Source organism: Pararge aegeria, chromosome 17, assembly GCF_905163445.1.
Source record: "Pararge aegeria chromosome 17, ilParAegt1.1, whole genome shotgun sequence".
In the NCBI taxonomy this organism is placed as follows: Eukaryota; Metazoa; Arthropoda; class Insecta; order Lepidoptera; family Nymphalidae; genus Pararge; species Pararge aegeria.
In genome coordinates, this window is record NC_053196.1 from 9,110,104 (window position 1) to 9,125,278 (window position 15,175).

General features: G+C 35.9%; 1 protein-coding gene across 4 annotated transcripts in view; it reads right to left on the reverse strand.

The window, feature by feature from the left end:
- The window catches only part of LOC120631092 (cytochrome b5 reductase 4), a 77,477-nt gene that overhangs the window by 40,174 nt on the left and 22,128 nt on the right, over positions 1 to 15,175 (reverse strand). For 3 of the 4 annotated variants that reach the window (XM_039900520.1, XM_039900521.1, XM_039900522.1), the window contains exon 2: positions 13,033 to 13,384. In XM_039900520.1, coding sequence (XP_039756454.1) covers positions 13,033 to 13,378 — 346 coding nt within the window. In that variant the 5' untranslated portion in view covers positions 13,379 to 13,384. Of the gene's footprint in view, positions 1 to 10,909; positions 11,252 to 13,032; positions 13,385 to 15,175 lie in introns of those variants that run through there. The other variant, XM_039900523.1, reaches the window with a different exon arrangement.

Genomic DNA, 15,175 nt, shown 5'->3' on the forward strand with positions numbered 1-15,175 from the left:
TGTCGGGCTGATTTGTGAATCTAAACCATCCAGGGTGCCACCCAAACGCATACCGAAAAATTCATTCAAATCGGTCCGGCCGTTTAGGAGGAGTTCAGTGACATACACACGCACACAAGAAATATATATATAAAGATATGCATTTTAAATTTGTATTATAAGAGTAAGCAGCTATGTGTTGGCTTAGAGTATGAGTTTTTTCAGCGCGCTTTTTTATAAGGGAACTGGCTTTTACCCGCGGCTCCATGGTAATTTGGCTCTCCTTTGTTCTGCGTCCGTTTAACTATTTCTATGCAAAAAATAAAAGGTCGGAAGGACAATTTCTCATGTTTTTTTAATGTCCCTGTTCCCTTATGGAAATTAGATAGTTTTCCAGAACCAATAGTAGCGCATGTTACTCTGCGTCCTCTCAACTACTCAAATTTTTTTTTTCTCCTTCAATCGCGCAGCAACAGAACAGATTTACGTGATTTTCGGCATAGAGATGGTTTATGAGCCGTAGAATGGCATGGGCTACTTTTTATCCAGGAAAAATGAAAGCAAACGCAAACGCGAGCGTTAGTGTAAGCTTAGTTTTCTGGGATAAAGGTAGCCTATTATACTTCAATTTACTTAAAATACCTTTTTTTATCAACATACTTTGTAAATTGAAGTAGGGCACAATTAATAAAACACAAGGGTAGTAATGACAATGCAAAAATTCACATTTCCAATTCAATCCGTTACTCTGGTGCTGCGTTATTGATGGGCAAACAAACACACTTTCTAAATTTATAATCTTAGTTTGGATTCGTAGGGTCTGTAGTCTAGGTTTATATCTTAGTCAGGGTTCATATTATTCCAACTCTATTATATTGTACAGTACTCTGTGACCGAAATTTAAGCATTTTTTTCGAAAAGGCATTGCAAGGTGTTATTTATTCTCTGTACTCTTATATACCGTAGAAGCTTGGACGCGTGCACTTCATACATGGACAAAAGCACGCTACAGAGACCATGTCCAGGAAACTAGAAGCGTTCGAGATGTGGATACATAAGCTTAACCTAAGAATATCTTATAAGACAGACCGTGTACGGAATAGCACTCTGCGGCAAAGAATGGGTAAGGTTTCAGAGCTACTCATAACAATTAAAAGAAGAAAATAAGAATATTTTGGACATGTGATGCGGGTCACCAAAAAGTATGAACTTCTTTTGCTTATCATACAAGGTAAAATGGCAGGAAGAAGAAGGTCTGACCGTAGACGAATTTCGTGGGTCTAAATCCTACGACAATGGTTTGGATAGAGAACCAAATCATTATTTAGAGAAGCGGTGCCCAAGGCAGAGATAGCCCTAATGATTGCCAACCTTCGTGAGGACGGCCCCTAAGAAGAAGAACTCTTTATAAATAAATACTTCGGGAACTCCAAAGCCCAGAACGGTTATTTGAGTGCCAAGATTATGATAAATGAGGGGTAAAAAATATTTTCGTATATTTTGGCCAAAACAAATGCCAACCTGCCACCCTCGCGATTTGTTTTGCTAGCGCAACTCGGTCGCTGACTGTATAATTTTATCAGAGTAAAGACTTGCGCAAATTAGGGCACGGCGTTCAGAAGTCAAAACTTACTTTATTCGATCAGAGGCTTTAGTATGTTTGCTTAAAACAGTATAAAATATCTTAAAATTACAGTTCATTTATCATAACATGAAGTCCTAAAAATAATTTAAATGCAAAAGGTATTTAAATCTTATCCAAGTTGTAACTATAACATAAAGATACTTATAAGACAATATTAACTGCTAAAGATGCAGATTATTTAAATAAATAATGGCCAAAATTGTTTTTTTTTTATTTTGCCACATTTTGTATGTTGCAAAGCCTTAAAGAACGAATGCGATAGAATACAACAAAAATCATTTATATTCTGAAGCTGCTGTTAGTATGTACCTACTTGGTTTGCAATTATTCGCTGTAAAAAATTGAGCGGAATAAAGCATTCGAAGCGCTAGTTAAGTCCTTCAATAAGAAGGCCGCCTCGATAGCGCTGAGCTGAGCGCGACATATAACACTTTCCGGAGATTACGTTTTACATATTGCGAATACAGATATATGCAGACGCTTAAAACAACATTGCATATCCTGGATCTATTGGTAAGCGCAGTCGTATCTAGGAAAACATAATATAGTAGTCTCTCTCTCTCTCTCTCTGGGTCTCTCACACACACAAGATGTAATAAAAGCGAAGCGGCACGCACCTCTAACTTTTGTAAGCTAAATGCGTTTTAAGTAATTAAAATATCGTGAAGTAGCCTGCATGCCTGAAAGTTCTCCATAATATTCTCAAAGGCGAGTGAAGTCCACCTATCCACACTGAGTAAGCTTGGTGGACTACGGTCTATACCCTTCTCCGTGGGAGAAAACCGGTGCCCGTAGCGGTAATGATACGTCGATGATGACGATGATGACAATTTTTTTAGTTTTTTTATGAAAAGGTTAATTTACTTAGTAATACTTTTATATTTGGTGTCCTAATAACCCTTTCCAATTAATGACCTTGTATAGTTTTTTAATAGAAGATTGCGAATTAAAAAAACTCCACTTCATTAAATTGTACAAATATTTACACTTAAACATGCCTCGCAATCTTAATATACTGCATCTATCTGTTTTATAAACTAATACAAACAACGCAACGCAACGTATAAGACAGTATCAATTTCTATGTTTTCGCACGTTTGTGGTTCTTTTCGTTTTCTCAGGTATTGGCACATTGGTCTGTTCGGATGGCATATAGCTTATCTCCTATTCCTACTTTTAGTTTAGCCTGAATTTGTTTATTAACAACGAATATAGAAAATAATGAATATAGTCCACCAATCCGGACTGGGCCAGTGACACGTGAACGTGGTTGACTACGGCCTTAACCCCTTCTCATTGTGGGAGGATACCCGTGCCCTGTATTGGGCCGGTAATGGGTTGATATGATGATGATGATGATGATGATGATGATGATGATGATGATGATGATGAATATAGAAAATGGATTAGGATATCTACTAGCAAAAATTACGATCACAAACCCATCTGACCAGCAGCGTGGTGACTTTTAGCAAGCCTCCAGTTGGTATAGGTCTTTAGTCCAAAGATATGTAAAGTCTACTTAGGCTTAGAAAAAGATTTCGACACTTAAGTAACGGACCCAGGCTTTATTTGCTCTACGATGCCCGGAGGATTGCCAGCATAACAGCTCGACCTCGAAATTCGATCACCCAGCCCGTTCTCGAATTGAGTTTACGTTGCTCAACCATCACGATCGACAGGTTTACGATATCGTAACTAGGCCGTAGCACATTTACTCGCATTGTCAAGTATTTGCTTTACTGTAAGCCTATCTACTGTTTATTATATCATAGGTCTGAGAGTACTGATAAACATAAAGTTTAGCTTTAGTTCCAGAGTGAAATACACCTCTGTTACTATCTGTTACGTTATAGATAACAAAAGCAATCGCTAAAAGTATGGGAACTCGTCCCGGGAAACATTAACTATCAATTTCCCCGAGCGCCGAGAGAGCTGCTCTAAATTAAGTTAAAGCTATAGGTACGAAGGCGACTGTATAGATCCTCACATTCAATTATGCGACATACTCGTAGTTAGACGTGAAGCGATTCTAGGTAAGCGATGCTACGTCAAGTCTCAAATCAAGTATAAACTAACAAGCCTTCTACCCCATGCAAAAAAAAATCTTAGTGCTGACTGTGGTTTTATTTATATTTGAAACTAGCAGTTTTCCCCCAAATTCTTTCGCATACAACTTTATACAATTAAGTACTTCCTATTAAAACTTTTATGCCCTATTCTAGGTACACAATATACCTCGATCCACCAAGTTTCCCTCCCGTGCTATCACTTCGTTACGCTTAAAACTTTTTTTTTCTAGAGTTTTATGAAATACTTAAGGTTAGTTTATATAAGTTAAGCTTTCTATAACTAGTTTATTTTTATATTAAATGACAAGTTTGACAAGGGTTTGACTTTAAAATTCAGAATAAATTGTTCCTAGCTGCAATCCCATCTTTGACGATGCAGTCTGCCATTGAAGTGCAATGGAAGTAATTTGAAAGGGGTGTGAGAGTTTAATAAATTCATACATTCAATCGGTTTCTTCTTACTTACGTCGTCGCGGCATGACTTCCTAGTTGTATTGTAACTAGACATCGCCGAGTATTCTCGTCACGCCAAGCTAATCTTGACATTTCTAAATTAAATACTGGGATGCGAACGCGATAAGCAAATTTAACATCACCGAGTCAAAAAGTGCCGCAAAGTGAAAATGTAGAGTGTATTTTTTAACAAGGTATCCAATTTCTAGTAAGGAAATTTAAAAAACGCTCGAGGTAAATTTAACAACAAATAGCTGGGCTTTCGATTGTCATTTTCCATACTTATAATAAAACTGTGACGAGTCGAATTCTGCACATTGAACTAGGAGGAACAAGGAGCTGAGACTGATGGTTTACCTTTAAAACTTCTTATGAGACCCATAGTCAGCGACAACGTTTCGGAGCCACTTGTCATTATAGTTTTTAAAGCCCACAAACCTGCATTGGGGCAGCGTTGTGGGTCTATGCTGTAAAACCGTCCTTTGAGAAGGCTGTGTATGGAACGTCAATAAGCTGCGGATGAATAATGAAAAAGGTATATAGGTACATATGTATATACCTTAACCGATTAGATACCTATCATCTGTATTCATCCATTAAATTGTTCTAGAACGTTCAATGATTTTCGCAGGTGTGCTATCTTACAGGATTATTAGTACAGTAAGTAAATATTTATTAAGCGTAGGACGGGCGAACCTTGACACGTTTCAAGCACGAGCAAGTTTGGCACGTTTATGACGCCAGAGTAACAAGAGGTAGGTCAGTCGACTCGTGCTGCTGACGTCATTTGCATTTTCAGTGTCGAGTGCGAGTGACATAGGCGTAAGTCGCAAAACGTATGGCGGTACGTTGTCGGTTAACCTATATTGTTTATTGATATTGGATATTTTGGTTTTTTTAATGTCAAATTACCACGTATATTCTCAGCATATACCAATTGACATTGCTTTGCGATCAACTGCCTCAATGATCTAGTGGTTAGCATGTTCAACTACAGATCACGTGGTTCTAGTTTCGAATCCCCGGTCGGGCGAATATTTTAAGGTATTGTGTGTTATCTGTAAAAAAAATTTCAGTACCTTCCAGCTCGCGGTTAGAAAATTGGGGGTGTGGAAAAAGCCTCCGAGTGCAACGTGGTGGGTCTATGCTCTAAAACCATCTCTAGCAGATCAGTCGAACGGTAATAGGCTGGGGCTAGAGATGTGGATAGCAAAAAATAATTTTCAAATTCTACGTAGGTACCTACTGCTTGAAACCCATGCAGGTTTACGTGGTTTTTGAGAGAAAATAAAATTTATTTTCGCCGTCCCAGTTTCAGTACAAAACAATGACATAAAAAAATGTAACGCTCCGCTGGGAATACGAATAATTTACTTTAGCGCTTAAGTATATTTTTTAATGGTTTTACTTCAGAGGACTCTCTCAATCGCTTAACACAAAGTGAGGCTTTGTGTGAATAAGTATGTGTGGACATATTCAGATGGTTAATTGTATATTTTTTTTTTAAACAACTATACACACACCGCCATCTAGCCCTAAAGTAAACGTAGCTTGTGTTGTGGGTACTAAGACGACTGATGAATATTTTTATGAATAATATACACATAAACACCCAGACACTGAAAATGTTCATGCTCATCACACAAAAATTTTCCAGTTGTGGGAATCGAACCCACGGCCCTGGGCTCAGAAAGCGTGGTTGCTGCAAACTGCGCCAATCTGCCGTCAACTAATTTAGAAAAACCTTTAAAAAAAAAAAAACGACTACAGATGTTCCTCCAATTTCAAGGGCCATCTATTTTCAAAATACGAGAATGTAGAGCTTGGTAAGAAACTGTTCCTGAAGAGATTAGTTTGTTTTCTGCCAGAAAATAGTTCAATTTTAGTTTCATTATCAATAGGTTCATCTGGGGTTTGATGGATTGTAGACGGCTTCCGATTAATTAATAGTCGTCCTGTAAAAAAACCTGTCCAGTACCTAATCGAACTGACCTACATTATATTGTATGTACCTGTATTTTATGTCCTATATTATAGTGTATACCTGAGGGTTTCCCAACCTGTAACCTTAAAAAGTTCAGAGGTACAGCGCGAGACGCTCCTGTACTTAAAAAAAAACAATTTTTTGTAGTTTTTGTACAGCGGTATCAAGGCTTGTCCCACGCTTTTTTATTATTTATTATGATTTTATTAATTTTACAATATTTAATTTTTTTCGCCTATATGTCTAACTAAAAAGTACCTATCTATTTTTTTAACTAGGTTAGGGCGCGGGCACCGTGACAAGGCTTTTTAAAGATTAACTTTATAACTAATCAAACAATCAACATATAGATAGGAGTGACAATTATACCCCTTTAATTTCATACTAATCATATATAAACGTGTTTCGGTCGATCATATATGTTAAGACTTTCTATTAATCATAGCCGGCGACATGCATCACGTACGTTATATAAATCCAGCAAGGGTTTACGTGTGCTCGGCAGATATTGAGGCCATATGTACGAACCCCTGTTGTTTTAATTGAAGTCCTTGTTTATCCAATTTCATACGACATGAGACCAGGGACAATCATATTTTTAATAGAAATGTCAGGTAACATTATCTGCGAATATATGTTCGTATACAAAGCTTTTGCTCTCGACTATTCAGGCCAAATATTCTATAGGGATAGACTTTATTAAAATTAGTAGAGTAAAAAGTAACATTTTAGTCTAACTTTGAATAGCGGTCACGGAAAACCAATGGATGCTAGCGTCTGGGTGCTTGAATCTCAACACAGATGTACAGGAATATAACTGGTACTATGTTAAGCTTTTGCTCTAGAATATTCAGGTAAAGGTATCTCAGGTTCTGAAAAATCGATTTTAATAAAATTAGTGTAATGTTTTAGTCTAACTTTGAACAGCGGTCAAGGCACGGAAAACCGATGGATGTTAGGGTCCCACGTTGCTTGATATACAGCGTTAATAGATCCCATATACCAGGAAGACAGAAGATGTCAAGAGTCCCGAATATATAAGAATAAGAGTAATGTGAGCCAATAAAACGTTTTAATTGTTCTTTGGGAATATTCATAATAAATGACGACTACTACAAAAAAAAATGCGATCGAAACTTAATTAACTTGTAACAAAAAACGATGTCAACGAATTAATTAGGCTCTTTGCGAACTCTTATTTAAGGCGCGAAGCTTTTTTAGTAAACACGATCCGGAAACAGCAAATATTTAAATTACAAACCTTGGATAAAAAACTTTCAGAGCATTAATCAAGAAATATTTAAAAAGGTAAACAACCCAAACATCTTAACTCAAGCTCCTGTGTCCCTCGTAATTTGGCAAAGGCAAATACAATACACGGATAAAAACCGCTGCGAAAACAAAATTTTCCAACAAAACTTACCCAATTAAACTTAGGCAAAAACTAAGCCTTATAAAAGTCGACTGAAAAACTAGAAACAAAATGTACTTAAATTAAAAAGTAGAGGATAACTGAAGCTCACAAAAGGACTCTAGTCTCAGCTACGTCGAGCATTTAACTTTTTTAGACAAACATTATCTAAGGATAAACATCTAACATAAATAGAAACTCCCGTCAGTAGTTCTTTGAATAAGTTAAAGTTAATAATCCTTTTACGTTAAGTTACTCGAGAGGGAAACTACTTTCTGAGAACTATTTATCTTGCGTGAGCTGAGTTAGTGGCGCACAGAAGCATAAAAAACATTGCAAAAATTACCAATTCAACTTAAACTCGACACATCATCGGTACATCGTCTTTAAAACCTACGACTTCGATTATTTATTACTGATTCTAAAATTATCATTATGCAAAACAACAAGTAGTCTTGATAAAAAAATGTTTTAATTTAAGTTTAAACTGGAGAAAGTATAAGTCATAAAATTTTTTGATTCGTTAAAAACACAAAATAAAATCATAGAAGTTGTTATAAATAATAGAATATAATTTTAATCAACAATCAGAACTTACTTGATAAACTTGAGTTTGAGGAAGCCTCACTCTGTCGAGTTGGTTTGGTGAAACAACAAAACATTTGTACAGAAGTTTATGGTACACCATTAGCAAGGAACTCGGGGGAATAATTGAGTTACTGCAGCTAAGCTACTAAGTGTATACTCGTAAGGTGAGGCAGCGCAGCCTAATAGATATGACTCACCATCAATCAATACGCCATCCATTAGAATGCGCAACATCATGCAACCCAATTCAATAAGGAATGTTCCAAATACGAGCAACCTGACCTCAAATATACACACAATGCGTTCACCTCATACATGCGCAAAAACAATGCCTACCCTTAGTTGTTTGCTACACGCATTGCAGCTCATCTCTTCTACGAGTATAAGAGATGAGGTCTGTGCCCAGCTGTGGGACATTAAACTTTGATAAGTGATTGTTTATTATTTTTATTACTATTCCACTACAAGTAATATAGGCAACTTGTGATTGCAGTCGCGCTTGGTAGCCAGTCATGATGCAGTCTAAGTCATATCTGGCTAGCCTGTTAATTTAAGCAATTTAAATATCACTTGCTTTAACGGTGAAGAACAAAATTTTGACGAAACCTGCATGTCTGGGAGGTCTTTATAATGTTCTCAAAGGCGTGTGGAGTCCTAAACCCTTCTCAATGTGAGAGCCCCGTGCCATGCGGAGCGAGAGAGTTGCTGAATGACATCGCTCTGCAACGCTAAATTAGTTTACGGTCGTAGGTAGGCAATAAGACACGGCTGAAGTCTCACACCGTACATCGGAGACCACGATAAGCTGTCAGTATTGGTTAAATTTGCTAACATGGCTCGTTTAAGCTCGCCAACCCAAATTTAACTACGTGGGTCGAAGCTCTCTGTTCGCTTCTGTTAACGGAAAAAAGTTTGCCAATGACTCTAACTGTTTGTGGAATCTTGTAATAACGACTAGACCTAGTCAGTCTCATACATAAGACTAAAGTGTATAGAAAATGCACCCGTATTTATATCGAAAAACCTAACGCCACAATGTCATGGACATTGTCTGTGAATCAAATATAATTTTAATTATTTCTTGAAAGCTTTTTAATAATCAAATAAGAATAATCAGCACATTTGTTGAATTGCTAATCAATTTAATATTTTTTCTAAGACAGTCAAGGTATATAGTTATCGAAAGTTTAATTATTTACCAATTTTATAAAATTACTTTAACACTCGTTTGAAATCCGCGTACAATTTGTAGATAAGCACTTTTAAAAGACTGGCGCGATGGGCTTACTCTTCAATATAATAAAGTTATATTGATTTATATTCTATCTTAGAAAACCTTTTTTAATGTTTTATAATTGGTAATTATAAAGTTCTAGATTTAATCTTGTTGCTACTATAATAATTTTAAACGCAATGCATTGTAGCAAGCAATAAGTTTAAAGAAGTTTCTTAAAAAAAAATATATCTATATATTCAGCATAAGTTTGTGTTTTAATAATTAGATGATTTTATGTAATTGATTGTACCAGCTTAATGATCCAATAAAAAAAATGGTTCATTTATATTCGCACTATTTAGTACTTATATTGGAAAACTATACTGGAAAATGTTTGGGTGATTTACGTGAATATTTTTAATTGCTCGGTGTTTATGTATATTTTATAGGTATTTATGTACATAATTTATAAAAATATTCATCAGAGTTATCCTCGTACCCATAACACAAGCTACGCTTAAAAATTGTATTAGTAATTATATTTAGCTTTTACATGGAAATTATTTTTGGGTTGGTTTAAATTTTTTTTAATGTTTTAACCCACTAATTGTTTTTCAATTTTTTATGTCAATTGTAAATATATCTCGTATTATATTTATCGTAATTTTCTATATTTTCCGTCACTTTTCTGAAAAATCCGTATAAGAATAAAACCAGACATCTTATCGTGGATCTTTAAACGGCATTGAATTTCAATTATACAAAAACGGCAAGAATGCGTCAACAATCGCGAAAATAACTTTCACCCTAATGAAAAACCTTAAGCAATAAAAAAGCCTAACGTAAAAGCGAAATATTAATTACTCCTATTTTATTTGTTCATCAAGTAATCTTTCCGTATAGTAGTCCTACCCTACTTAAAGTAATGTCAAAACTTTTGCAATAAATCTCAGGAGGTAAAGAAGCTCAAGTTAAACAGATGTTCGAGAAAGCCGGGCTAAGTCAAATATTCCATGGAGAATTGTGTGTAATTGAATAATATAAAAAGTAACAACAATTTATCGAACGACCTTGGATATTCAGTTTTAACTTATAGGTCAAACATTTGCTTGAATTTTCTAGAAGGTAAACAAGAGTAAAGCATGTTTAATAAAGCCGGGATTATTTATTATGAGCTTAGTCCTCTGAAATCGGGTAGACAACGGACAAATATCTGTTTAGAGAGCTGTTTAGTGTATCAACTTTTCTTAATAAACCTGGAGCAGTACACTTTTACATAACAAGTATGTATATCTGGAAAAGGTGAAGAAGAAAATATATATATTTATTTGTATCATTTAACAAATGTTTTATAGGTGTGTATCATTAGACGCGCGCGATTCACAACGCATTATGACCGGTACATTTTTTTTCTAATTTTAATAACAAAGAAAGTTATTTTTTTTATTATCAGCTGCAACCGCTTGTAATGATATCAAGCTTGTTTCGTGTTACGCTACAAATAAGTACGAAAGTAAAGGTACTCTCAGTAACTAAAGCATATAGTAAAATAGATAAAAACCTTCGGCATTTTCAGGCGGTCGGTGCCTCTGTCTGCCATTCCACCAGCACCCACAACACGGCATTATAATTTTACAATTTTTCACACCGCATTCTTGTTGCCTAAACCCATCACTTGCATCAACGAAACCGCAATCCTGTTATGTCAATGCAACGCAAGTTTTGAACTAAGCATGAAAACGTTGATTATTTAATCTCGACTAATATTCGAGGTAAATTGGACATATAGACGAGAACTGCCTCATGATTTGATTGTGTCATAAAAACTCCACCACTCTTTACGAAGACAATAAAACTGAAGCAAGTTAGTGGGAACATGGTTGGGATCCAGAGCCACGACACGCGCGGCGCCGTCCGCGCTCTGCGCTCGACTGCGGGTTTCCGAAGAGGATTTTCCATTTTCAATTTTTCAGCATTATCTTCACTTATCACTAAAATACACAAAGTTGCTAATAGAATAGTCTTTAATTATTGCATACACAAAGTTTATATTAGGATGCACTAATACAAGAACTCTATGTTATTTACCCTACGACGGTTTATAAGGTGTACATATAGAAACGAAGCTTTACGTAAACTGTTACGGATCTTAAGAGTAACACCGCTACAATATGTGCTTGCATATTAATAATAAATACTTATACTTTTAAAAGAAAACTAGAGAGCAATTTGTAGGAAATGCGAATCAATGCGAAAGCTACATAAGTACTGGGTATATATTGTAATAAATTTTAGGGGGTTGTCGGTTGTTAGTAGAACGAATACTATAAAAATGGCTTTGTTTTATTACTCAATAAAATGAAGCTTATAAGCTTCATTTTATTGAGTATTCATTATTGTTAAGTATATAATATTTTATTTTCCACTGTAAGCCTTCTGTGTTTCTATAGCTGCTCTATCCAGTGTTTGTTTTTGTAATTCAAACTTTTAATTGCGAAACCCGCAAAATTTCGTGTTGATTTAATTAAAAGCGACGTCTGTTTTATATTGAATTTGATTGATTTCCATGAATATCCGTTTAAATTGTGCACAGTTAAATTGGGTGTGATAAATTTAAACAATGGTTTGAAAACGTGAATTTATTTCAAATAATATTTATATTTAGTTCGTAGGTATAATGGTACCAATTATATTTTAAGTTAATCTCTAATTTAGTTAAATCTGCCTATTCAATATTCATTGACTGCCTATTTCGTCTCGTGGTTAGGATCACAAGGTTTTGGGATCGGTTCGTGGGTCGGATCACAAAGTTGTTAGGTATTGGATTTTCTGTCAAAAAGTTGTCAGTTCTAATCAGGATGGCACTGAGTTAAGTTGTCAAAACAGGTTATTATCACTTACATTTGTTACAGTAACGTTAACAGCCCGGAAACATGCATTTGACAAGCAAGTAATGGTTGAATCTAAGCTCTTAATCTTCCTCTGAGGGAAAATAATAAAGGATCATAATGATGATGATGGAGTTGTTATCCTACTAACTCATCATACCTCGTACCATATACAGTCAAACCTGGGTAAGTGAGAACTGGATAAGTGAGAAAACTCTATAAGTGAGAGTAATAGCCAGGACCCGTCAATTTAAGCTCCCAAAACCTCTATTAGCGAGAAACAGAAACCTTTGTAAGAGAGAGTCGTTTTTCCCTCACGGACCTCCGCAAGTGAGACTGCTACTTATCTATACCTCTATAAGCGACAGTCGAGCAAGCAATATTCGACAAAATTTATGAGTTGGAGAAAAACATTCAAAATACAAAAACAGAAACCCAAACGAAATTCACGGATTTTTTTTAATGTAAATAAGTTCTAGATAACATAAAATTACATAGTGCATGAATATGTCTTGTTATTGCTGCGTACCTCTATAAGAGAGAAACGCTACCCATGTACCTGCATTAGCGAGAAACTCGGGTTAGTGAGAAACCTCTATAAGCGAGAATGAGATTGTGCTCCCTTGAACTCTCGCTTATCCAGGTTTGACTGTATATATATCAATTGTTATGTGTGGTACGAGCACCAAACAAAATATGATTCTAATTACAATACATATGTAAAGTATATATGGTTATACATCTGCTTTATGAATTCATTATGCAATTTACTAAAAACTTACTCGCTATAACTTACCTGTAGCTGAGCCAGTGTCGAGTAGGGGTTTATTCATGGTGCTCGTTTGGTTTTCAGATGATTGAGGTTCATCTAGGGACTTATTGGAGCGTGTCTGTAGGCCCTTTCCGAATGGCTTAGGTGACGTAGGCAATGATATTGGTGAGGATATTCGGAACGGCGAAGTTGGTGTTCCGAAATTAGATGGCAGTGATAGCTTCGATTCCGAAGTCACAAAGGAGTTTGTGTCAGGTACGGTAGGGTTATCAGGGGCATCACCATCCGTGCAAAGGACTGTCGGTAATGATATCTTAAGCGAATTACTTCGAGACGGCGTCCCTCCTTCGTCTTGGAGAGTATCGGACATGTCGATCTGGAACGAAGAGAGAACAAAATAAATTTCAATATATTTAGCATAGTTTAAAGCTCAAATTACTCAACGCAGGAGTATACATGTTACATATTAGGACAAACTGTAAGGTAGATTATTTGAATTAAGTAGTTTTAATGAATACATGAATAAATAAAAATTTATGTGAAAGGACAAAGAAGTAGAATATGGCCAAAGAGATGGATGGATTTTGTGAAAGAGTATATATGCGTTTAAATGGATCGGACAGTGAGATGACGGCTAATAGAATTAAGTAAGAGAAGTAGATATAATTTGCTGACCCTATATATCGTGAGATAAGGACAAGAAGAAGCAGCTATTAAGAGACCTTCAAAAGAACTTAAGTTACCGACATAGTTCAACGAGTTGAAAAGCTAAAGTGGCGATTATCGGAGCACATAGTTCAGAGTACAGATAGACGTTGGGGCTTCAAGACCCAATTATTATAATTCATAGAAGTGGCCAGCCCGAATCGGAAAACGGAAGACTTCAAATTTTCTACAAAGAACTCATGGGTTTTTTGTAGGGACGTCCTGCTACCGAAATTGATGATGATATTTCATGCTTCATGCAGAAAAATACGCTGGCTATTTTAGTATGTTAAAACCGAAATGAAATTGAATAAACGTCAATACAAAATATTTTCTCGCATAAATGCATGCGATACAAAAACGAAAAATAAGAGCATTTTGATTCAAATCAGAAAAGGTTTCTCACGAATTTTTAACTTACTTCCTACCACAGGGACGTGCTAGTTCGTAAATAAATTATATCTTTTGCCAAGCGAACTTTGAAATGCTAACAGGTTGTTTGGTTCATGATACAAAATGTAAGAAGTATTTAAGTTATGTATGAGTAGCTGGGATTGGTGTGGGAACATCGCAAGTGGTGAGCGTAAAATTATTCCGAGACAAGCGAGTTCAAGCAAGTTGTTGCTCATCGCTCATGTCGCTCTTGCAACTAGTACAGTTAATTACTTGCTTGTTAAAGGCATACCGTATCGACCCTATCGACAAATTCCACTGAAATTACAACATTAAAAAGTTTATTTTGTGCGATATAAAGTTAGTTGTTATAAAAACTGTGAAAATAGTTTACCAGTGTACCATGGGTTTCCCATTCGTCATTTCGAACTACCTCTTAAGGCCCGCTTACCATTTGTCGGCAACGCGTCGTTAACAAGTCAGTAACGAGTTGCCATCTTGTTGATGACGCGTTAACGACGGGTGGACGACTCGATGACGGTCGTATGTGGAAGTGAGCCGCCGCCAGAAGGAAAGTCACATTCACACAAATCAGAGTGAGAGTGAGATTAGGACCAACGTTTAGTTATTCGATCGCGAGAAAGTTAACAACGATATACATGGTATCGCCAATATGGAAAGAGCGCCACCTTGGTACAATAATTGTAAACACTACACTACTACACTTGTCACTAAATTGCGCTCTATCCATACCATTTAATCGTAGTCAACTCTCACGCGATCAGGCCGTCAGTATCAATCGTGCTATAGCGAACAAATGCATTTTTATTCACAGAAGATAATACATAATTATATCAATTCATTTTCTGTTACCATACGTGATATCGGAAATTAATTCGCGTGGATATCGAATGCTAGAGATAATTTTAGTAAAGATAAAGAAATAGATTCTGAAATTTAATCCGTATAGTATGCATCTGCATAAAAACCAAAATCAGTCGACGAATTACCGAGTGCGCTGATGAACGCGTAACTAACTTAAAAATTAAAAAGATAATTTAAATATCCC